The following is a 25366-nucleotide window of genomic DNA, read 5'->3' on the forward strand; positions in this document are numbered from 1 at the left end:
GTAGGTATCTGCAGCTGAGTGAGATATCTTAAACTCCAGTTGGAGTCAGTGGAAATTTAGGATTCAGTTTGTTGCCTACATATCTGGTAGCATTTGAGACACATTGGCGCAGGCCAGAGAGACCGTCAGGCCTCACAGATATGCCACAGGAGCTATGGGAGCCCCAGGACATTTTGAGGTTGCTGTTGGAGGTCCGGTGGGAGACACAAGAGCATATCAAATGGCAGGAACTGCCCATAGGTAGTGGGCTTGTGCCCATCTGGACTGAGTCAAGTCCATGGTTCATATGTACTCATGCACAAGTAGATACCAAAAAGCAGTTGTCCTAATCTGGACCTAAATCACATTCAGAAAGGTGGGACTTAAAGGTAGCATGTATGGAAGTGAATAATAGCAAACAGARTAACAGCAAAGTGAATAACTTCACAACTCCCTTCCTCATGCTTCTGCCTTTCTTTCCTCTTTGCTCCTTCCTTTCCATCCCTAAGTCACTTGTATGAGGGAGTGCAAGGCAGTGGAAGAACATCTCTCTCAAGAACTGATCCAATACTTCTGCCAAAAAGCCATGCTTACTAAAGCTATGCTTACTTCTCTAGGTTTATATCTACATTTATAATAACTGAATAGTGCTTCTGCAAGACACTGGGCATGACAACTCATATTTACTTGTTTCTCCCAGAAATTAAACATTTAGCGTAACATTTACAAAATGGGATAAAAACAGAAGGTGGAACTAGGAGATCTGTGGGAAAGTTATCTAACCTATCTATTGTCCACAAATTGTAAGCAAAATCACAGAATGGTTGAGGTTGGAGATCCTGTAGTCCAGCCCCACTACTCAAGCAGGGTCACTGAGAACACATTGCCCAACCCATGTCCAGGCAACTTTTGAATATCTCCAAGGATGGAGACTCCACAGCCTCTCTGGGCAACCTGTTTCAGTGCTGTCTTGCCCTCACTGTAAAGACATTTTTTCTCATGTTCAGATAGAACTTCTTGTGTTTCAGTTTGTGCATATTGCCTCTTATCCTGTTGCTGGGCACCACTGAAAAGAGTCTGGCCCCTTCTCTCTACATCCACCCTTCAGATACTTATACTAAATGATCAGATCCCCCCTCAGCCTTCTCTAAGCTGAACAGTCCCAGCTCTCTCAGCCTCTCCATATGAGAGATGCTCCAGTCCCTTAATTATCTTTGTAGCCCTTTGTTGAACTCACTTCAGTAGCTTCATGTTTCTCTTTTACTGGGGAACCCAGAACTGGACACAGCTTTCCAGGTGTGGCTGAGTAGAGGGGCAGGATCACCTCCCTCCACCTGCTGGCAAAACTCTTCCTAATGCGCCTCAGGATACCATTGGATTTTTTTGGCTACATTGCTGGCTCATGGTCAGCCTGCAGTCCACTAGGACCCCCAGGTCCTTCTCCATGGAGCTGCTTTCCAGTAGATAAGCCTCCAGCCTGTACTGGTGCCTGGGTTTATTCCTCTCTAGGTGCAGAGAATTTGAGAGCTGAAAGTACTTTAGATAGTTTGAGGATCATCAGAAGAGTGCAAAGAAGACATCAAAAGACTTCTGTCAGAAGAATGGCTATCAACTGTTTGTAAAGAATGATGGTAAAGTTGTTATCTTTAATTTCGCTTGCAGAAATGAAGATGCACAAATTCTTCAGTTGCTCACATTAATTGAATATTACCCCCAAAAAACTTGAAAGTCAACTGGTCACATCCATAAAAATAATTGACTTAATAAATATTAAGCAGATATTTTCCCATTTGTCATTTCATGATTATGGCTAAGCATTCTGGTGTTTTGATGATAAAATGTAAATAGACAGAATACCACAAGTATTCCATATTTTATCTTTAAAAAAATCAAAAAAAAAAAATAGTAATGCAAACAGCATGACTTTATAAAGAAGTGAATGAAACATCGCTTTTGAAGAGGATGTAGTCAGAAAGTCCTATCTCTCATAACTATACATGAAAAGGATATTAAGAGAGTAAAATCCCAGTTGTATTAAGTACTAGGAAAGCCTTCTTGCTAAACTGTTGGTCAGCTACAACACTACAGGTATTCATACAGTAGGTATGTTTTTCAATAAATCCAAAAAAGGTACCTATGCAAGAAAATAAGAATATAATAGGGATGTCTTCCTAACTAAAGGGAGAGATTTTAGTACAAGCAACTTTATGTATAAAAACTTGCCTGAAAATAGCATATAAAGAACTAATCCAGGAACTGCAGCATATTTCAAGAATGTGTTGGACTACGCATCACCCAGCTCAGCCGGCTAAACTCTGTGACATCATTTGATGACATTTCTATCTGTCCGCTTGRAAGTAATGTGATAACTGTGGAATGGGGAGCATCATTGCACTCTAACAACTTAAATACCTCTGCAGTCTTCTCCAGATCAAATAGCCAGTTGGTCACACCTGTTAATGCCATACTGTCCAGCTATAAACTGAATGTTTTCCCTATTCAGTCTTTCACATTAGGCATATTCAGTGATAAATTAGCAAGTGATTTATTGGTTGAGCAGRAAAAAAAGAAAAATAATGTGAAGGAGATATGAAGCATTATTGAGGAGGAGAAAGAATAGTCTGGGCAAGGGACATATAGAGCCCTTGCCATAAGAAGAATGTGAGCTGAGTATCAATAAAGGGTAACAGAGACTGATAGAAAATACGCAGAATTCCTCAGACAGGCAGAAAGGAGAAAGAAAGGCAACTGTGCAGAAAGGGGCATCAACAAAGAAAAGGATGGGAAAAGGTTTGTGGCACAGAATTATTTGCATGATAAAAGATACAGTGGTTGCCAGAAGTCCCTAAAACAGAATGGAGAAGAGAAAGGAGGCATATTTATGAGTGGAAAAGAATTAAAAAGAGTCCATAGCAAAGTCAATAAATATAACCAACAAAATCAGTAATGCACTGGGACAATCTACCAATAAACCAGGAATCTCCAACCTTGAAATTTTGCACATCTATGATGGAAATGAAGGAGACAAGTAAAAGAGTTTTAATAATTTAAATGGCACAATCATGAGAAATGCATAGACTCAAAAGCCTGCTTATTAAAAGCAAATAGCCCATCTGAAATTAAGATAGCTACTTAGCAGCAATGAAGATTTGGGAACAAATAATCAACTGTTGTCCTTGAGTAAATGTTATTTTTTTCTATTTAATTGCAAAACTTCAATGACTTGAACAGTGGCACCCTCAGCAAGTGCAAGGATGAAATCAAATGCGAGGGGGCAGTCAATATGCTGGAGGGCAGGGCTGCTAGTCAGGGGGGCCTCATCAGGCTGACAGAAACCTCAAGAAGTTCAGCAAATGAAATKCAAAGTCCTGGAGCACTGGAGGAAGAATAACGCCATGCAACAGTACAGGTGGGGGACCAACTGGCTAGAAAGACAGCTATAAGGGACAGGACACAGAGGTCCTGGAGGACAACAAATCGAGTGTTAATTGGTAGTGTGCCTTGCTGTGATGAAGGCCAGCCACATACTGGGCTCCAGCAGCATGAGTGCAACCAGAAGGTTGAGGGTAGTGATAATTTCCCTCTCTTCAGCACCTGGGAGGTTACATCTGCAGTACTGAGTCCAATTTTGAGCCTGCCGGTGCAAGAAAGAAAGACACTGACAAAATGTTGCAAGTCCAGTGGAAAGCAATAAGACAGTTAGTGGGCTGGAACACATGACATGCAAGAAAAACCAAGAGCTGGGTTTGTTCAGCCAAGAGAGGAGCAGACAGAGGTATACATGCTTTAGTTCTGTTTCACATCAGTACCTTACTGCAGAATGATTGTGCCATGTCACAGAATAGTTTCAATATTATTGCTTAATGTCTAGTACAAATATTAATATAGCATACCCTCTGTTTCAACTAGAAAATACACCAAAATGGAAACTGCAGAAAGCACTGTATTGTTTTGCAGCAGATTRTGGATAGCACATGGGCAGTGTTCAAAAGACATCCGCACTATGTTTTTCATTGAGCATGCCTTAGTGGATGTGACATGTCACAGCCAAGAAACCAGATTGTCATATGCCTTCCACTTCACTGAAATTTGTGCCAGGCTATGGAAAACATGGTAGGCATGAATGGAAACCTAGCAACAGCCAAATCTTTGTAAAAAGATCTGCTGAAATAAAAAGAACAGCATACTGAGTCAAATTATGTTGCTAATATGTCACATTTTTTCTGTTTATTCACACTTTCTATTGCTGAAGAGCAGAATTTGATACTTAACAGTCAAAAAGTAGATAGCTGCATGAAATGTCTTTTTGCCAGAGTCATTCTGTTTTTATTGTTACTGATCTACAAAATCCCATAGCTGCTGTAACATAGTCCAGTATCTGTTCCACCACTTCCCCTATTTAAAAGACCACAGGAACAAAAATCCATATTAAAACAAGAAAATAACAAAGTTTGTTAGTATCAGTAACTTCAGATGTAAGTATATAAGGGGACTGTCACATTCTCAGATAAAGGTCTTTTATATGTGAATGAGCCAGAAAAAAACAAGTAAACACATCTAGGTGAACGCTGAAAATGTGCTGGCACTCTTGGCTGGAATGTTGGGTAATATTCAGCATATGTTCCCATCGACCCACTTTACAATGCAGTGCACCCACCACACATAATTGTGAGCTCATTTGGATACTTTCTGAATACTATTCAGCAGTTTCTATCAACTGTATTATTTTGCCTACTGCCTTTTAATTCCTTTCTGTGTCTTGGAAAATATTTGCTTCTGCACATACACACACTTATACACATGGCCCATGCTTAACTGTCGCAGTGAGCAGGTTTGTTTTATTGAAAAAACAGCAGGCTAGTGCAACAATCAAAACATGCCTGGTAAGTGTTTTGCTAGATAGTCAGAGGACCATGCTAGATTTGGATAATAGCTAGTATTAGGTCAGCAGTGGCAATGCTATTGAAACATAAACCAAAACCATGTATTTTTATTGAAAGATCTTATTTGAAAAAGATTACCTGGCCTTCATATTGTGGGTCAGTGAGCTCATAAACTATGTAAAGTACAAATTTGGCAACTTYTGGTCAGTGTGCTTCTACAAAAAAATCCAACACAATGCATGTTTGCTTCCGCCAGTGCAGTGAGCAGTCTGGAATGACCGTCTTCCGTGCATGCTTTTCTAGACAGAAATAGATAAGGAAGAAGATCTCACCAGGAGAAAGATTAATGGCAGAAGGAACCCAGAACAAACTGTTTAAAAATTTAAAGAAAAAAATTACAAGAGCAGACTAGATCAAAGCCTGCTGATACAGAAAGCCCTAGAACAAATTAAATGGTAAATAGCCAACAGGCCAGCCCGGTGACATATTCCGGGATTTTTAAAAAAACACATGGACATAGAGAAGAAGGAAGAGGAACCAAGTCCACAGCAAGATCAGAAGCAAGATCCATACACTGAGTCATAGATTATTTTGGAAAATGTAAGTGTGAGGGATTTCTGGACTGAGACCGGTATAACTATGTTTATGGGGTTGAATTTAGCTTCTGTTGTGGTGCCAGTCACATTGTCCCTTTCTGCAGGTACAATTCAGGGTGGATTCCAAATGGAGAAGTGGGGTAACCRTAAATAGTGAAGTTATTTCTGTTTTTTAACCAAGTGCCCATAAACTGATGGAAAAATAGATCATAAATTCCAGCAAACACTAGGACAGATGGATTAAATAATAATTATCAGTGACAGGGATTGGAAAGAAAAACTTTCTGCAAGTCGTACTATCTTAGTGCTCTGTCCATCTGAGCTGTTGGCAAACATCTATATCCTAACTTAAAATTAAGTGAAGGTTCTCACATATTCCCTTCCCCAGTTCAAACTACTGAACATTTTTCATGCAGAAGACAAACCAGACAATGAGTCAGAAGCTGAAGCAAGCAGACGTTCAACAGTTTCTCTTCTAACTGGTTATAATCATCCCTTGCTATCCTGCTTATCTGCTGGTCGGAAAATATGTTCTATGCATGTGGAAGTGGAATTCATCTACTCCTTTTTCTGCCACATAAGGTATTATTGAGTTCACTTGCTGATATRGAAATACGTGCACTTACATTCGTTACTTCTATCTAGGCAGCAAGTTTTAGAGGAAATTTTTCATTCAACAGCTCACTCATGGTAAATACTGCCAAGCGAAGAGGCTAAGTGTGGTATGAACTGGACATTATGATCCTGTAATATGAAGATATTAATGCAAGTATTATTTTAAAAAAGTGAAGTAAGTGAATCCACTGCCTGGAAGCTTTGTGGCTTTACGGATAATATGTCCTGGATGCTATTGTGAGGCAGTTCCAGGCAAATGTTTTCTGAATCATGGGATTTCACTTGCTGATTAAAAGTACTTAAATATAACATGAAATAAAGTGCTGTGATAGACAAAACCAGAATTAGGAAATTTGAAACATGGAATAGTGTTGCTTTTTGTGAKACTTTTAGAGAATTACAGAGTAAGAGGATAACAGAAATGTATTTAAGAATGGCTAACCCTTCAGTCAGATCCTGTGACAAATGAACATCTCACTTCCAGTATGAGTGACAGAGGATAACTAGCGGAGCTGAGCTCAGCAAAGTAAGATGAGCAGTAGATTTTGTTGAGTTACTAAAAGTAGCTACTGATTAGTAACACTCACTTTTATTAATTGTAACTAATATGTCTTTAACTTTTTATGTAAATTTGTACTATTAAATTTAAACTTTGAATATTCATATTAAATGACATATAATGCAACAGAAAGCAAAACTCCATAACTCAGATCATATCTATGATTAAAGTATCACAACTGGGGTCCTGCAAGAAGTCATTTTTTGTAAAGAACTGTTATAAAGAACAAGACTCTCTGCATTAGATCTCACTCCTCATCTCCTCTAAGATGAGGAAGAGGACCCCTGCATCCACAGCAAATATGATTTTTGGTTTTTAAAGCTGTGGGAAGTGCATATAGGAATTCTGGTTGGGAATATGCAAAATATGAGACTTCTTACAGTGGCACTGAAATAATCTGATGAGAATAGCGTAATTATTTTCGCTGTTCATGAATACAGTACTGTATTTTCTTTAATCTAAGTCCTAGCACAACTATTAATTTAAAGACAGGAGAAATCATTCCATAGTCTCATCTTTATTTAGATTACACTGACTCTGCCATTTTTCAAAAATTTCAGCAGAAATTATAGCAAAGTGCACCAAGACATTAGGCATGAAAAGTATTCTTCCTGTACTCACATCCTCTACCTCTCTCAAAAGAAACGATGAAATCAGTGCTTCAATTATAGGTCTTACACACTGGTGGGCAACAAATCAACTTTCTTCTATTTATTCAAGGATCAGYAGCATTTGTTTACCTATAAATTTAGGTTTGCTGCAGACCCTGATGCCATCCATTGCTGTATTGTGTCTGACAAGATAAGTTATTCATTCATTCTATTCTTTTTCCAACAGAGATTTATTACACAGACAATGCTCAACACTGTGGGAGCTCTTAGATTAGCACTTAATGGCTGGAAGCCAACACTATGAAGAAAGAAACATCACTATTCTCTGAAAGAAACATAGTTTCATGTCAATGTCTTTATTTTAAATTCTGCAGAGATACAAGAATATTAGTCAGAGGAATAATTGAGACATCGTGTGCACAGAGAAAAGGGAAATGGAGAGAGAAGGAGACAGACAGGCTATGAATAGTATGCAGGGCAGTGTGTCCTGCAGTCCTGGCCTCATAATTATTCAGACCTGTAACAATTTGTTGCATATCAGTGAGAGAAAAATTTCACTTGTAGCTTCTCTTACCTTGTAATAGGATTCTCTGGGACTTCAGGAATGTTTTCAGGCTGTAGAAGCAAAAGCATTTACACACATGGGTTTTGCATGCACAAACATGCTGGTAAAAATAAGATTTTTTTCCCTGTAGAAATGGATACCAATCTATTACACTCAGAATTTAATTAAACACAGGGCTCTTACAGCACAAGCATTAAAATAGGTTGTATTCTTTGAGATAAARACATCATTATTTTCATATTAAACTCTATTCCTGACTCTTGCTGGAATGACTTTACTCCCTGTTCTCTCTGGAATGGTGTACGTATGATTCGGTGTTGAACTTCAAGCTGAACTAGCTAGCAAGCAGGAGGAGACTCACATCTGAGGAGACCTAAGGTTGGACCTGGAGACTGAATAACACAGAGCCCAGGGTCTAAGCATTGGATTCTGGACAGACTTATGGCCTGGTGTTAGGTTCAGGGACCTACAAATGTGTGTGCCTGTGGATCAAGAGAGCGAGGGTGTGCATAGTAAATGTTCCCTAGTGAACTTAATCCCAATCAGCTAGAGGGGAGGAACTGGCCTGGGCCCTCTTTATTGTTCATGTTGTTGTTCATCTGGGCGCAGGTAAAGGCACTGCTCTAGGTGTTACTTGTGTGCCTGGCTCTGTGTGTGTATTTAAAACTGCAAATGGGAACAGCAGCAAATAACCTGGGGAGGAGAAATCCCCCTGGCCATTAAATCCACAGGATTGAGCTTCTCTTAACAGCAGCAGATAGCAAGTAGCTGATCTGTGGCACAGGTGAAATCTGTCCAATGCAAGTCACATTTGACTGACTACATACTGTAGTGTTGTGAGGCCATTTTCAAACTGAGGACCCCAACCCTACAACCTCACATGTTGAGATAAATACCAGTGATTAAGACAAGTAGGAAACATTCTTAGGATGCTAGAATGTCCATAATTAAATCAGTAATGTTGTAAAATGAACCATGAGGCAGGCTGCATTTTCAGTGTCCATGGAGAATCTCCTGTGTGTCACAGATCTGATCCTAAGTCCACTGAAATCAGTAGAGCAGGAGACAGGCCACCTACAGGGAGCTTTTAATACAGGAAGAAAAACATTTCAGCTTCTCTCGTGGATATCACCTCCAGCCTCATCTTCTCAGAATTTCAGGCAGCTGTCTTCTCTGTCCCTTAGGTAAGTGGCTGCTATACTTTGTGAAGCTCCAGATACAGTATCCTGCAAGTTCAGTCACTAATTTCCTATTTAAGGTTCACAAAAAGAACTGTGGATAGGAGCCAGAATCTAGTAACTGAATGGCTCAAAAGCAGGAGGGTTTGTCAGAAACTGGCACAGAATCAAAACAGCGCAAGGAATCCTGAAGGTGAAGGTGTGGGAGATGTAGTGTGTGAAAGGGGAGTTGGCTTGTGGATGAGGCTGAAGCAGTCTCTTTCATACTGTCCTTCTATTTAGCCTCCTCAAATTACTCTGTTTTATTCTGTTCCATTGCTTGTATCACTCAAAATTATTTCAGTCCCTTATTAGATCTCAGATCCTTTTATTAGTTTAATTTCTGCTTCTGTCACTTCTTAATGGCCTGGAGCCAGAAAGCAGGAAGAAGTGTATCAGAGCGCTACATGTCTATAGAAACCAGGGGAAGCCAGCCTAAGGGCCACAGATTTGTGATTCTGCTGCATGGAAGTGATTGATTGCAGCTGGAATGTGGCCAGGCCTGACAAGCAAGGCTGCCAAATGTGTATGCCACTCCATATGTATGATGCTGGCTAGCCTGGCAAAGAATTTCACTGTCTTCACAGAGTATCTTCTGCTGTTGTTCGTCATGTGAACAACATTTATACCTATCTCTACTTCAAGGCTTCATTTGACAAATATTAAATTAAATATCAAATATCAAATTAAAGTACCTAGTTTCTCTCTTGCTAGTTCTTCCTCTCCTCTCTCAAGTAGTCTTACAGTTCTTACAACCATTTTTTTTCAAGGATACTGTCAACAAAGCTGGGGCTCAAAAAAACTCGGATATTTGTAAAAATGAAGGTATTCAATGGCTAATATCTATAAAGTTTGTGTTCTTCATTAAGGAGGGATTCATGCCACCCAAAACAAGGAATCAGCAGAAAGAACACTTCTGTGATTTATTTAAAATGTACTATGGTAACTATATACTATGGATTTAAGTATTCTGAATGTTCTGCCTGAAGTACAGCAATATAAACTTGATATACAGATTTGAGTTCTGCAGTAGTAAGATTCCTGCCATCTTGCACTGATTAAGCACCATCAAGGTAAAGGCAACTATTCTGAGTTAAACTGTATCACTTTTGTCCCAAAACACTTTGCCAAAAAAGCTGCCCACAGCAACTCCCGTGAGATCCTGGTGCTGTCTTTTCCCTTTGATTTCCTTGGATTGTGCAATTTTTGGCAACTGCATGATGTACAAAATTCTGCTCAAGATTTGCRGTCTTTTGCTTCCTTTTTAAACAAATACCAAATCCCTATAGTAGAAAGAGGTATTTGCTAACCTTTATGTTGGTCAGATTTCCTTTAGCCTCAAGCAGTATTTTCCTTGAAACCCTTCAAGGAATACCTGTATTTATAAAGAAAATCTGCTCTCATGCAATGCCAGTCTCTTTTCTGTGTCTCTACACGAAAAGATTCCAGCCTTGAAATGAAGATATTTTCCCCTCTACCTATTTAACACCCTGTTTCAGATAAGGACAGTCAGCAGTACAGGCATGAATGGAACACAGAAGCAACATGTGTGACATGATGAATTTGTTTGTAGCTATTAAAAGATTTTAACTCTAGTCTTAATACAAAGTTGTTGGTATACTGTGCTTCAATTTGAGATATGAAAAATTTGCCTGGTAGAAATCATTACGGTGGTAGGTACTTTCTAAGTTTTTGAGATTAGTAGAAGTAAAGGTTACTCTTCTGTAATCAGTTTTCCAATAAAGAGTTCAGACTTTAGCTTTCTGAATTCAAACGAATCAAATCACAGACTGAACAAAAGATAGCGTCCAGCCCAAGAAGTCATCTCTTGGTTCTGATGTATGCACGTTAGTATCCCTCTCTGTGTGGGTGGCTAAGCACACGTGGTGTGTTAGTGGGAAGCTGAATGAGGAGAAAGCAGTCTGGACAATGGTTCTTTCTGGAGTCCAGCTGGAGCTTTGAGAATGGCCAGCTCTCTGAACACTGGACTTCGGAAACTGCCAGAGCTAACAACAGAAACAGTACCAATGAGGGCTGTCCAACAAAGGAAATGTAGATCACAGTATCTGGTGCTGAACTTAACCTAGCCATAGGTGAATGGTATCTATTACTCTATAATAGATTTTATATTGATTTTCACCTGTAATTAACAATGGGTTATATTCAGATGATCAGAAGTTTTTGCAGGAATAGATCACCACCATCACTGAGATAAAGAAACCTCTTCTTGGCTTGCTTGAAGAAGAACAAATATTTTGTAGGTCAAGGTATAATTTATTATTTTGTGACAAAAGTTCATTCCCCAGGAACTTTTAGAATATCTGGGTCATTTGCATTCACTAATTAGATAGATAAACTACATTTGCTTCAATGTTTATTTACTTGTGCAGTGCTAGAGGAAATCTGCACTGTGCTGCAGCTCATGCTTCCTCTATTTATAAGTGATCTTGGGAATGTAAATATTGAGGAACTGGCTCCCCCATGTGGAATATAGGAAATAAACATTGGAAAGTCTTGCAAGAAACTTTAAAGAACTTCTAAATAACAACAATAATGAAACACATTTTCTGGTGTGAGAACATATCACAATATGTTACCATTTCTGTAGATTGTTAATGTTTTAATGGGTGAGCTGCACTCCAAAAGAACAGGCTGTGAGAGACTGAAAGTGGAGCACAAATTGAACATACGATATTGCTGAATGCCCATTCTTCTATACACACATAAAGTTAGAGGAAAATAAAATGTTCATTTACTTCATTTCCATACTATAATACCAAGGCCCCAGATATTTCCTCTCAATGAGCTAAATTTAGCTGTCCTATTAGTAACATGAAGTGACAGCATCGGGTTTTGTTAATTGTTCAGTACTGTTGTGGTAACTCTTTTCAAAGAATGACTGGATGTTCTCTTGGAAGGCGGTGGGAGTGGCAACACAGAGAAAGCCTGCATGTTTTACTTGCTCTGGCTTCTTCACATTGGCTCTGGATGGAAAGCAAAATAATGCTTTACCTGAGAGCAAGTGAGTCTGCTGGAAGGAAAAACTTCAGAGGACTGTTACGTAGCCTAGCGAGAGACCCACAGTAAACACGGGACAAAATGCCTCAGCAAGAGACAAAATGTTTTATTTTGCTAAAGTCATTGATTGTATGAATGTTTTTTAACTGATTACTCAGCCAATAAACATGAGCAAGCACATCCAGGAAAGTCTCTCTTTAAATATGAAATACAGTAAAAATCATACATAAAGTCATCTTGTCGTTTTGCAGTAAAAATACATAACTATAGCCATTTGCTATATCTAAGTATACCTAGGGTAATACCAAAAWTTTATAGTTCAGTTTTAAAATTACACCTGACTCAAAAATGACTATAGCTGGAAAGAAACTATTTCAGATAACATGAAAAAAAAATTTAGGAAAGCTGTAAGAGTCAATTCTCTAGTCCTTGCTCTTGTGAATAGTTGGAAACAGATGCAGGAGCAACAGTTCCAATGTTTGTCAAAACCAAATAGCTGGTAATTCATCTGAATCTGTTGTTCCTCTGCTGAAAATTATTATGTGCATTAAAGTAGCCAAGCATTTAGTGCACCACACTGTCCAAATGATCCGGGTAATTTTTAGATTCTTGTTTTAATTGACCAGTGCTCAGAGGCTTTTCTCTATATGCAATAAGGGAGCAGGATTAGAGTCCACCTAATATATTCTTACTTTATTAGCAAAGTCATCAACACTAAACTACACTGGAATATCATTACACCTACACATTCATCAAAGGGAAAAAAGGAATGGGACAAAACTGTCTGCTTTGTACTCCAAGAGAAAAAAAACATATTAGCAATGAACTTAGTATTTTTGAACAATAATAGTAAATGCAGAAAACAAATGGAATGAGAGCAAATGTATGGGGGAAAATATACACTTCAGGCAGTTTCTTCCTTTGCGTCAACATATAAACTGTATGTTTAGGGCTGTGACCACAATTACTATGTCAGTAGTCAATTCACTTTTGCCTATTTTGCAAGGCAGAAGTGATAAAGGAAAGATRCAAAGAGAATAAACTGCATTCAGAGTCTGATTTTATGGGCAAGAAGAGCACAGTATCAGAAAATTAAGGTATTATTTCACTTTAACAAGTTTGATTTGTGTACTTAAAGTATAAATGAATCAGAAAATTTAGAATGATGTAACATTAAATAATTGTTCCACATGCTTCTTGAAAAGTAACAGAATTCAGATATTCAGAGATCATTTATAAATATACAAATTTTGGGAAGATGCAAGAGAATATGGGTGTCCAAACAAGAAATAAATATTTCTGAATCAGAAAACAGGAGCAATGGGATTCCTGTTGTTTAGGAGATGTCTTCACATTTTTGAGAAGCTGTTTTATTAGATACACAGAAGTCATATGGGATATCAAACTGCAACAGGTAAACAGGCCATTATTAGTGTGTCTAACTATCTATACATTGCAAGAAGATACAACAAGTTTTTCTAGCAAGTTCTTGTTACTTTCTATCATCACTCAACATTAGAAATAAAGCCTCAAAAATTGTTTTTTAAATAAGTGAATTTATTGGTTCTCTGAAGACACAAAAGCCGTTACTTCAACTGCAGGCAAAAAAATCCTCTTTTATTGTCCCAATAACAAGAAATTAACACATAAAGGTCAATGGCTTTTAGATARAAAGATTCAAATTCTGGTCTCACATACTTGTGTAGAAATTTCCTTGACACCAAGATCAAATGCACATAGTTATAAGAAGAAATTTGAAAAGTAAGACATAGCATAGTTTAAAAAAAAAGTTGTTTATGAGTTCTCTATAGAAACATTTTTGTGTGTTGAGAAGATGTGGATATTCAGGAGATTAAAGAAGATCTAAGAGACTCAGAATTTTTGCAAGTGCTGCACTAGTAAAAATCAAAAGTTGATCTGATATGAATAAGCCAATGCTAAAACATTTTAAACTAGATTCAAACAGTACTTTCTGCTAATATGAACTTTTTTTCAAATGAAACAGCTCAATACTAAGCAAGATATGCTTTTAATAAATTGCAATACTAAATACCAATGGGAATTCAGCGACATTTTGATCCCTTCTCAATTAATACAAAGGATCAAATTCTGCCCTCAGTTTCACTCCTGAATCCTCACTGAATTGTACTGGTAATAACAGCAGAATTTGGGCAGTATCGCCCATATCATTACTTCATCAGTGGAACATTTTTTTGTTCTAGTAAAGTTGAAAAKTGAAATAGTGAAAGATAATTGGGAAATGCCTGTTCTAGTCATTTCTAGTCACTTTTTTCAGCCTTTGACATATACCTTATGAATGTTGCTGTAAACCATGATGTGTACTTGTGGCACCTCCTCCAGAAGGAGCTCTTTCTGCCAACAATTGAAGAGTTAGAGAAAGACAAAGAATCCAAGAAACTTCATTTACAGGAGCTTTAGCCATCATGACACCTTTGAACACCCAATCTCCTATATGCAGGATACTGAATAATTACCTTGATGGTGAATATAAGGTAGCAGATTTTTATTTATACTCTGAATGTGCGGTTGATCTCAATGGTATTTGTGTTACACTGCTTAGGGAGCATGCTAACGTGTTAAAGTTGACATTGTGAAGGACAGGGAAAGATGATTTAGATGTTTTTGTCTGCCACTGATTCTTTAGTTGCATCCTGTTTGTCAGCTGAACTGTCTCCCCAGGCAGTAACAGAGCTAAACAGACTTAAACAGAGCTTAAAGTCTCCAGCTACTCAGAGTCATAGGAAAAAAAAATGCTCAGGTGACTTAACCTGGTTTTGTTAGTAGTGGGAAAGACAAATGACAAATACAAGTCACCAGCAACGCTTCTTTCCTTATGGAACAAAATTCTTAATGGATGAAATCACTATTAGGTAGACTAAGGTGTGGAAAATCATACACACACACACACACATCACAGCATCAAAGCTGAAATGTGTCATCCTGAGAGGTAACACAGCCAAAGCAGCAAAAAAGGCACCCTTTGGTAGCAATCCTACAGCTGTTATACTAAATACAAGGCAACATGACATCAGCAGCGCTCTATGGCTGGATGGGTGAAGCAATAGCAGCAGTGGAACAAGTTGAATGAGCAACAGCTAAAGATGGCAAAGACAGCAAATACAGAAATGAAAACAAAGTTTCTTTTTTCTTCTTCACRCACAGAAGCTGAGTATGCCTGATTGTATCTCCAGAATACAAATCTTAGATAACAAGCTATGCGCAAGAGCAAGAAAGAAAGGTGGTTTGTTAAAGGTGAATTTATTCTTCATATGTTCATGATGGGATATCTGAGGAAGATCACTACTAAAGATGCTGTAGGGACAGGCACTTAACCTTGTGCTCATACATTGTTGATCCACTGTTAATCTACCTTCCTAACTACTGGTTCATTTGTCTGCCTTTACTACATTTCCTTTGAAATTTATTTGAAATATTGAAACTGAGCCTATTTTTTTTTCAAAATCATATGGCAGAGAAGTAACATTATCACAAATGCTGAAGTATTTGTGATGAAGAATCACATATCCTGCATTTCCACATTAAGGTTAGTACTTCTATACAGTATTTTTTCTGCTTTAAAAATCAAATTCAGTTATCTGTCATGTTTCACCACACAGATTTCRGGCTCAGAAACACAGAACTAGATCCAGAGAAAAAGCAGTAGAAGGCAAAAGCTAACTATGCTTTGGGATGCAGGGATTTTCTCACTCAGGTTCAGCAGGAGATTTACTTGAATGAGGCTCTCACCATCCTGCCCTTCACAGGCTGAAGCGGACGCCAGTTATCAACCAGCGGGATCACAGGTTCATTCTCAGGGTTCTTGGAAAGGCTACGGAACTTTGCCATCTGCAAGGAAGCAAAATCAAAGTGTTAGCATAAATTAATCTGGAAGTAATGTGGACCCTGATGCCTAGAACAAACTAGAGAAGAGGAATTTTCTTACACAATGACAAATATGACTGGTAGAGGTCACTGCAGCCCAGGATCTAGCATAGTTTCTGTGGACCTTTACAGCCTACATCCACAGAGCAGCAGATCATCTGACCCTTGCCTGGGCTCTTCTGGATTTTCTGCTGAGCCACACTCAGTGTGAAACAAGGGTAGGTGCCTCTTCTGTGACCCAGCTGAACTTCAGTCAGATCACTTTTGGAAAAATGATCATCCATGAAAGCAGATGCAAGTCTAAGTGCGCACAAGGCAGTCTTATAGGAACAGCTGGTCTGAAGAAGTCGATCAACTGGATTAATAATCTAAAATTTCAGGTTCACTGCATATTGTATTCAGAAAACAGCAGAGTGTAGAGCATGTTACCTGCATGGGAGGAACTGAAAATGTTTTAAAGATTGTTACTTATACTTTAAATAAAGATTCTCACAGCAACTTCTGGAGTAATTGAGTCTTCCTACAACAGTACTGTGCCATACCAACCCCTGAGACCAGTATGCCACCACATGGCTGCGAACAGGCTGCAAGCTACAAAAAGAATGGGCACTCAGAACAACTATCAGTACGCCTGTAGCGTTATCAGGATTCTACCACGTTACACACCTCTTCCATATGGTAACATACAGCTGAGAAATCCCACCAACATGGTGAGAGATCACTGAGAACAGGAAAATGAATAGCTGAACTAGCTGGAGTTTACCTGGTCTGCGCTGACTTCAATGGGCTCCCTCAAGAGAATCCAAGTGATGCACTCTTCACAAGGGGGTGTAGTGAATGAGCCATGGTAGGTCCAGTAGTCCCGAGATTTGGGGAAAAGAATTGATGGATCAAAGTGCTGAAAAGGAGCCTCTTTCCCCTTAAAGACAAAATAAATCTCTGCAGTAATTCTCAGGATAGCCATCTTAAAAGATATCAGTATCTATATTATTACAGAGGAAATAATTAAATATCAAGACCAAGAGATCAGCCCCTTTTCTTCCTGCCATGCACCTGCCCTGTAATAACTGACATTTTGATTCCATCAACATATAAAAAGAAAATACAAAATGAATTGTGCAGGACCAAGCAAATTCATTGTTACATTCTTCTATTCTCCATGCCTTCAAAAGGGATTATCAACATTTTGTTTTATTTTGTGGTCACCTGGGATAAAAATTAAGGGTAGGTGCACTGCAGCTGCAGGATACTTACAGAAGTGAGAAGCTATATGCTCATTTAAATAAAAGAAACAATCCTAGTCCACAATTCACCGTATCCGCTGGTGCTACTCTTAGGAACCAAAATGATATTCAAATGAGTGACTTTGAACTTCTAGTTCCTGCTTCTGTTGCTTTCAACTATAYTGTATCATAAAAAGCATTCTGATACCTTGGTCTTAATCTTATCAATTTCTTCAAGAATTCTCTTCATCTCTGGTTTAGGAGTTGTTCCAACCTGTAACATAGAGCACAAGTACTGCTTTTTTTCACCACGTTCCATAGTATGAAAAATGAATTCAGTACATCCTATCTGTCAAGGCAGCAGTATTCTCAGAACATCTTGTACAGGCTGGCACAAAATGATGTCTGTTAAAAGGCCATGCTGAGTAACAGACTCAAGTAACTGGCTTTGTAATTTGGAAACATACTGAAATACTCTACAAGGCATCTCCCACTGTCTGTGCAACAAACTGCACATCCAGAAAATGTCATTTAGACCCCACAGGGCTTAGCCCTAGGCTCCTGGTTTGAAAGCAAGCCACAACCACTGTGTAATTATGTACAGTTACTCAGCACAAGTGCTGTTAATCTGAAGAGCTGGAGTTCCTGCAGATACTTAAAACATTCTGCAGCATATACGCAATCAGATCAGTCTCAATATAAATATATGACAAGATTCCTGTCACGGCCTCCTCATGGTAAGAGATCACTTTATACTTGTGTACACAACATTAAACGCCTCCAAACACTTTGACGTGGCTCTGCATCCAAGAAGAGTAAATAGAGTATGCATAAGATGTGCTTTTGTTGCTGTGTCTTGTTCCAAAACAGTTAGAAGTCTGTTCTGAATGGGTTTGTGCATGGAATCTGGAGGACGCAAAGGACATGCGTGACTTCTGTCTGTGCATCATTCTGAATGTTTTCCTGTAAAATGATACAGTGCTGGGAAGAACAATGGGAACATTTTCCCCAAAGCTAGAAAAAGATGAAAAGTATAGAAAAYAAAGACCAAATACTTGTCACTTACTTTCAGAAAAATGCCTACAACAGCCACACCATCAGGTTGTTTCAAAGCTCCTGCAAAATTACCATGTTTTGGATTCCAGTGGACCATATGTAACTGAAAAGCAATAAAAACCCAGTTGTAAATGTAAAAAATTGCTAACAGCCCAACCTTATAAACTGTTAAGTTATACTGAGAAAAATTTTCAATATACAGTAAGTAAAGGAATGAATATGAACAAGGAAACTACACATGAATGTTTCTTATTCCCATTCCCATGCTTCCATACCCTCACATTTTCTATGACCATCACTTTGTATTTAATTGAAGCATAAAAGACAGAAAATTGAATTTACCAAACAATTTAAAAAAATTAATCAGACAATTCAACTGTGAACAGTTTAACTCATGCATGTGACATGCATACATGCAATGCAGGAATCCTACTGACATGCACTTCATCATAAGTAGATTCTTAGATATCACGTTATGCAGATATAAGCTCAAGGATTTACACTTGGTTGTACATAGTACATATGATATTGTTTTGCATCTCTTACTACTTTTTACATATTGCACTGGAAGGGAATAGAGGTAGTAACTTGGCATTTCTTTCTCATTTCTACTTTCAATAATGCTGTATTTTCAGGAAATTTTAGAGTTTTTACATCTCCTCCCAGAAAATCTCTGGTTCCTGTATATAGCTGCAATCAGCCATGTGGAATCTCAGCATAAGTAGTGTCTGGAATATAGTGCCATACAATACGAGTCTAAGGCATATTTTGAATGCAAATTTTTAACACAGTCACAATTTTTTTTGAAAAACAGTCATAATTATTTAAAATAGCAACAAAATAATTTCCCCTGAATGTTAAGTAATAACTGCTCTGTTTCTTTTCTCTTTTGGATAAAGATATCATATTCAAGGATAAAGATAGGGTAGCCATACATCTTTGGTTGTGGTCTAGCAAAGTTTCACACGTTGCAGACAAACTTCTCTTGTCTATAAACACTAGAGTACTGCAAACAAAAGTATATACTCTCTGCTTGAAGTAACTAAGAAATAGTTTGAGGAAGCAGAATTTGTCCATTCAGTGAGCCAAGAGAAGGCAGCATATTAATTCAGTTGGCTGTGGCTAAGACACATGGTGGGGAGGGGAAGCATCACCTAAAGTCATCTCTGCAAATTTGTGCCCACTGACCCTGCAAAATATCTGCCAACATTTATCCCTATGATAGGCGAGCAGAGTCCCTGTAAGCTCTGCACTTTATCATTATAGATGATTGTGTAACAGGAAAACACTGCTGCAGACTTTTCATGGACAGAAGTAGGTATTTTAAGCCTATTTTCAGGTAATACGGAGGAAAGAGAAAACATTTGTTAGCAATTCACTTTCATCACTAGTGAATTCACTCGTATTTATTACCTAAAGAAGTCTTTAGGGCCCAAATCAGCCATTAATTTTAGTAACTTTGGACAACAGTTCAGTAGTTTGCATCAAAAAACATAAAACATCTGTTTACCACAGTTCTTGAAGATAAACTTGTGTTTATTCTGTTCTTCTGTTTATTTGAAAGMAGAGCTGTTTAGAAGCTAGAAGATATTCCTTACCACTCTGAATTATAGGGTAGATGATCAGCTCAGTGAAATGTGCTTTTATCAAGTTTTTCTCTTTATCAGTAACGCTTCCTGAAACTAACTTAGTAATTCAAGCTATACCAGAAACTGTTAGTAGCCAAAAAAAGTCAGCAAAAACCAGAGCTCCCTATTTGGAAATAATAGATCATTTTGTCACAAATGTTTTTAAAACATTCCAAAAAAATCAAAAAAATCTTGCTTAAAGAAGCAAATTCCGTGTTAGTAAATATTTGCAAAGACTTGCTTGTTGGCAGATACAATCGATCCCTTGATGAATATTCACAAGTTTTATGACAAATTTTAAAGAAAAATCAATAAATAGTTGCAAAGGGAGAATGGTTAATCTGTTCAGATGCACAATCAGTCATATTCCAGTTAGTACCACATAGTGCTATCAAAAATAAGTCCTACCTCTGCTGCATATTTCACCCCATCTATAACATGTTCTGAGCCATGGTCATCAGAGGAACCCCARTGCAAGTGAAGCTGACGCAGCCTGTAGGCTCCTGAGAGTGGCCCACCTCTCAGCACTGCAATTGATAATCTGCATCAACACTAGCCTACAAAATGGTGATACACACATTTACTGAATAGGGATCCATATTTTAAAAGTGTGGAGCACCTCTTGTAAATCCAGCTGATTGCAGTGGGAGTCACAACACTCATCAGTTGATGAGACTAGGCCTGAATTCCATTATTGCTCAGGACAGTACTATTTGATTTCAAAACTGTAAAATCTGCTGTGACTCAAGCACTGAATCAAACCGCAACTGCCAAACAAGTCCCTTTCCTCTAGCAAGACTCATTATAGTTTCTGATAAGGGAGAAAAAGAAAGTATTAGCTGCTTCTCCTTTCAAGAAAATGTTCTGTTGGGATTAGGGCTGTGAAATTAACCCCAAAGTGTCATTTAAGTGCCTTGAAATGTACCTATATTCCATAAATGGCGTAGCTTTTAAAGTTCAGGCATGTTTACAGCCTAGTCTGCTCATTCTGAAAATAAAGATCTATTTCCTGACATGAGGAAAGAGAAGAAAGTTTAAAATAAATGAGTTAGAAAACTGCAAGCAAAAGCCATAGGCCACAGGCCACACTGAACACTGCCGCCAGCAAGAGATAAATTAAGAAGCTATTATTTGATGTTCTCAGCCAAGTAGTGCTGACCACACATAGGTCTGATAGTTTACCTCTACTGTGACTTTCAAAATATCACATCTACTCTTTCAGTTTTGGGATTATTTTGAACAAAGTCTGGACATATGATAAGCTCTCAAAMGTATTTTTCATTTATTACCTAAGGCAGGAATGAGATGAGTTTCCTTATGCAGAAAGCTGATAAACCAGTTCACAACTCCAGCCTCAGGAGACCTTGTTAAAACAAAATTTGAATTTCAGCTTCTAACAACAGCTTAGAATTTCAAAGTTAGCAATAAAACCATACTTAAATGCTTTTGTGTCCAGTGATCTCAAATTAATTTTGGATATCATATGTGTTGGAGTATCTACAGATAAATGCTATGTTAAGCACAGAGCAAAAGCTTTAACTTTGCAGTTTCTCTTTTTAGTTTGCAYGCATCGCAGCCATTGGGAGGGCTGAAATAGAGCACTGTGATGAGATCTGGGCATGCAGTTTCTCTTATTTTTTGAGTTTGTTAATACATAAACAAACTAACATAACTAACTAAATATTTTGGAATGCTTTCTATGGAAGATACGATGTCTATCACATCATTACTATCCTTCCTGTTTCACTTTGGAAGGAAGGAAAAATAAGGCATAGGTGCTAAGGCCCAAATTTTCAAAAGTTTTTGCTTGTCATTTCATGGTGGAATCAATGGGAAGCAGGAATCTTCTTTCAAGAACTGAATTTATGYGATATACCTACATTTACAAAGTAAATCGGAGTTGGAAATTCTTTTAGAAGTGATTTCTTACTGACAGCCCTTTCCAAAACTCAAATACAAGGTAGATCTTAGAAACAGCACTTCCTAATGTTCTACAGATCTCTCTAGCATTAAAAATAATTGTTTTTAACTTTCAGAATTTTCTAAGTGATTAAATTAAAATAAAAGGCTATGTTTAAACTAGATTTCTTTCTCAAAATAAAATCAGATCTGTGACTAGCACTTAGCCTCAGCAGCTGAAATCACAGAAGCCAATGAAGTGAGGTGATAAAGTGTTTGTGAAATGCTGTCTCATGCAGTTCTTCAGAAACGTTAAACATTGTATTCAGAAGCTAATTCCAAAGAGACACATTTCTATGGAAGGTTTCAACCCTACACTTCTATCCAGCAGCCCGCAGAAAGTTAGTAACAGGAGTAGATGGGGTGCCCAGAGGAACAACAGATATGACGGGGACTGGAAGGAATGGAAGGAAGACAGTTTACAGGAAGAGCAGCGCCAAACTTGGCAAAATCAGGATATATCTCCAATAGTATCTCCTGGGCAGGCACCCCCTTGAGCACCTTTGTCTGAAAGTTTCAGCTTTTAGGAAGCTGTAAAGACAGCGCAAAACTACCACATGAGAAGGTTCATAATCAGTTTCCTTCAACACATGTTTTTGATGTTTGTATTGACCTGAAATGCATTTATCTCCTTCCTACACTTACAGACATTTAGGAATTCCTATAAATAGACAGAGCTGTGATATGGTTTTATAGGCGTGAAACACCAGCAGAATGGAAAAAAAGCTGTTTTGTGTCTTTTATTTCTCTGTAATGAAAATTTAGTGTCCTCGTGGGGAAAAAAATAACCTTCACTCATAACTGTTACTTGAAAATTATATATTATGATACATGCGGTGTGGAAACCTTTTCTAAACACATGTTAAGGTCAAYGCCTAGCATCAATCAGGAAAATTTAAACGCTAAAAACAGCAGGTGTTAATGTTACACAACAGTAACCACATCCAAACTTGTGCAAACACAGAAGTGCCAAGAGACACAAACCATTTGCACTGATCTGAGAACATCCAGGCTTTTTCAGATAGATGCTTTTTCTGACTTCAGAATTAAACACCTGGTGAGTGGCTAATCTGAAAGAATATTTTTTATACTTTCAAGCAAAGTATATGGCATTGATGTCACGCGGTATTTGTGGCGGCGCATTTTATGTTACAAAAAAAGTATAATTTATTATTTGTCTGAGGCCACTGTGTAGGGGCTGCAGTCATGGATGTTAAAGCACAATATCAATACATAACAATGAGATGGTCCCAAATAGTTTTGTATCTCCACAACGTGGAACAAAAGCAGGTTGGGGGAATGGTAAGTGGAGGAGTTCAAGGAAACAATGAGCTCATCAAGATAAACAATAGTGATCGTGATCTTTGAATAGGCTGCAGATATGTCACTAATTATATAGCTTACTAAAAATAGAATTCCAATACAAGTGCCAACAAAGCTGATGAGAAAAATACAATGGAAGGTAACTCCGTTTTCCATAGATTAGATTGCTTTCCTTCTTGCTAAGGAACTGATCAGTAGTGTGTGCTCTTGAGATGTCTCCACAATATGTAATACTGTAAATTTATTTTTCATTTTGGTGGCTGTTGCTCATCTGCACCCAGAATTATGTACTGATACAGCTCTGGAATCAAGTTTTGAACAATTTGACTTAGAGACGCAAGACTGATCTTAAATAGCAAAACCATTTCCTAGCTTTTCATGAGCGAGTTCTATAAAGTGCAGCGGAAAAATCATCAAAAAATGTCAGAGTTTAAGACTTCCTTTTGCACTTATAGGTCTAGGTCTGTGGTTTATACTCAAGTGAAAAATTCTGTATGTCTATGGCATTTTGCTTGGGCTCTGTGCAGCTGGTTTGTTCTATCAAAACTAACACGGCTATATACGTCTTCACATGATACTGTTATAGCACACATAGTATACACATACTATGAAAACAGAATACTATATAGTACATAGAAATATATATTAGGCTCTACTGGATGTTGGGTACAGTTGCTGCATTCAGAAGAGCTGCAAGTGTACTGAGTTTCTTTACGGATTGAAATAGCTGCCATTGAAGAACAGGTTTATAAAGGATCCTTATAAAGGGGTCAAGATTTTTGATTTAGCATTGTTTTAGGAAGAGATAGTCTGTATGTATGAAAGAAAAGGGGGAATGAAAAGTAGTGACAGTTTAAAAAACAGAGAAAAGTCTAGTACTATTTGAACAAGCATGGTAAATATGACTGTCAGGAAAGGTCAAGAGAAGGCCCCTATTTTGTAAGGGAAAGTGTAAATAGTTCTTTTTAGCTTGCTGCTTCCTTCTGTATTCATGGAAATAGGTCTTTCCAGATTCTTAAGATTAATTATAACTGCACTGGTGATTTGACTACCTCATTAATTTCTCCTACCTGGAACAATCAGTAAAACCTCAGGTTTGTATAACTGTTCAGTTCAAAAGGATTTAGGAAAATTTTGTAGGAGTAAGTTCCAGGTTCAAAGGCTAATTTTTGTGATTTAATGTTCATATGATAAAATAATAGATGCTTGCAGCACTAGCAAAAGCACCCAGAAGGAACTAAAGATCAAATCAAATATGTATAATTTTTACTGTAATACCTAAGATACACCTTGCATCTGGATGTGATACCTCCACTGGAGAAAGTTACCATGGTGTTCAAGGACTCAAATACACTGAAGTATCCATTTGCAAATTTCCAAGCCTGGAATAGCCATATGGCCAAACAAAATAATCATCAACCTGATTGTGCAGAACAGAAGAAACCATGAGCAAAGGAAACATGAGGGCAAGTTTTGTGCTTACACAGTGTCTAAGAGAGCACATTAAAACCTTCCACATTAAATCCTCTCATCTTACACAAAGCCTCAGGATTCGGGGTCCATGTTGAAGGAGGTTCCTTGGGGAACAGAAATCCACCTTCCAACCCAGAGCTAAGGACACTGCTTGGCTACTACTAAGAGCCTCTTTCCGGCTGAATCTGCACCTGAYAGCAGTCCCTGCAGTTGCAGCCTCCCTACCCCACATACAGTGCATCTAAAAATGGCTCAATCTACCCAAAGAAACTCCAGGACCACCTCTTTTCCATACCCAAATAATCCTTCTCTACACTAGCATGTGTAGGCTAGTAACTATAAGGATGTGTTTCAGTTTCAAGCACTTTGCAAACCTTAATTCCTAGAAACTCCCAAAAGCCAAAACACAAACTGACCTGATCTATCAAAACTGTCATCAAAGACAACTCTGCAAGTCCGTCCGTTGTTCAGGATGGTTTTAGCGGCACCAGGATCATAACTAGTATGCCAGGGTGGGAGAGATGAGTCATGCCGCACTTCCTTGCTGTTGATTTCAATGGGCGACTGTTTGTCTCCTTTGGCAAGAGGGTAGTTTTCATGCCAGCGCTCAGGTCCTAGTTGGAAACGCAAGGGAATGTCACAAATACCCCCCGCCAGCCCCAGCGGCCGCCGCGCGCAGCGCCCCAACGCCGCCGCCCCAGTGGCCGCCGCGCGCAGCGCCCCAACGGCCGCCGCCCGCCAACGGCCGCCGCCTCCCA

The 25366-nt window shown here is 38.3% G+C and overlaps 2 protein-coding genes across 2 annotated transcripts in view; one reads left to right on the plus strand and one right to left on the minus strand.

The window, feature by feature from the left end:
• EMC2 (ER membrane protein complex subunit 2) overlaps nucleotides 1–25366 on the plus strand; it is a 604202-nt gene that overhangs the window by 137547 nt on the left and 441289 nt on the right. The gene's annotated exons all lie outside the window — the stretch shown is intronic.
• Nucleotides 15088–25366, minus strand: part of LOC146601988 (carbonic anhydrase 3-like) — a 10808-nt gene continuing 529 nt past the window's right edge. The window contains exons 2-7 of the mRNA XM_085314452.1: nucleotides 25025–25222; nucleotides 20262–20380; nucleotides 18236–18328; nucleotides 17378–17443; nucleotides 16710–16865; nucleotides 15088–15910 (exon numbers count right to left, since the gene is read on the minus strand). Coding sequence (XP_085170578.1) covers nucleotides 15791–15910; nucleotides 16710–16865; nucleotides 17378–17443; nucleotides 18236–18328; nucleotides 20262–20380; nucleotides 25025–25222 — 752 coding nt within the window. The 3' untranslated portion in view covers nucleotides 15088–15790. The remainder of the gene's footprint in view (nucleotides 15911–16709; nucleotides 16866–17377; nucleotides 17444–18235; nucleotides 18329–20261; nucleotides 20381–25024; nucleotides 25223–25366) is intronic.

Source organism: Rhea americana, unplaced genomic scaffold (genome assembly GCF_003343005.1).
Source record: "Rhea americana isolate MKP2758 unplaced genomic scaffold, rheAme1 scaffold_0, whole genome shotgun sequence".
NCBI classification, from domain to species: Eukaryota; Metazoa; Chordata; class Aves; order Rheiformes; family Rheidae; genus Rhea; species Rhea americana.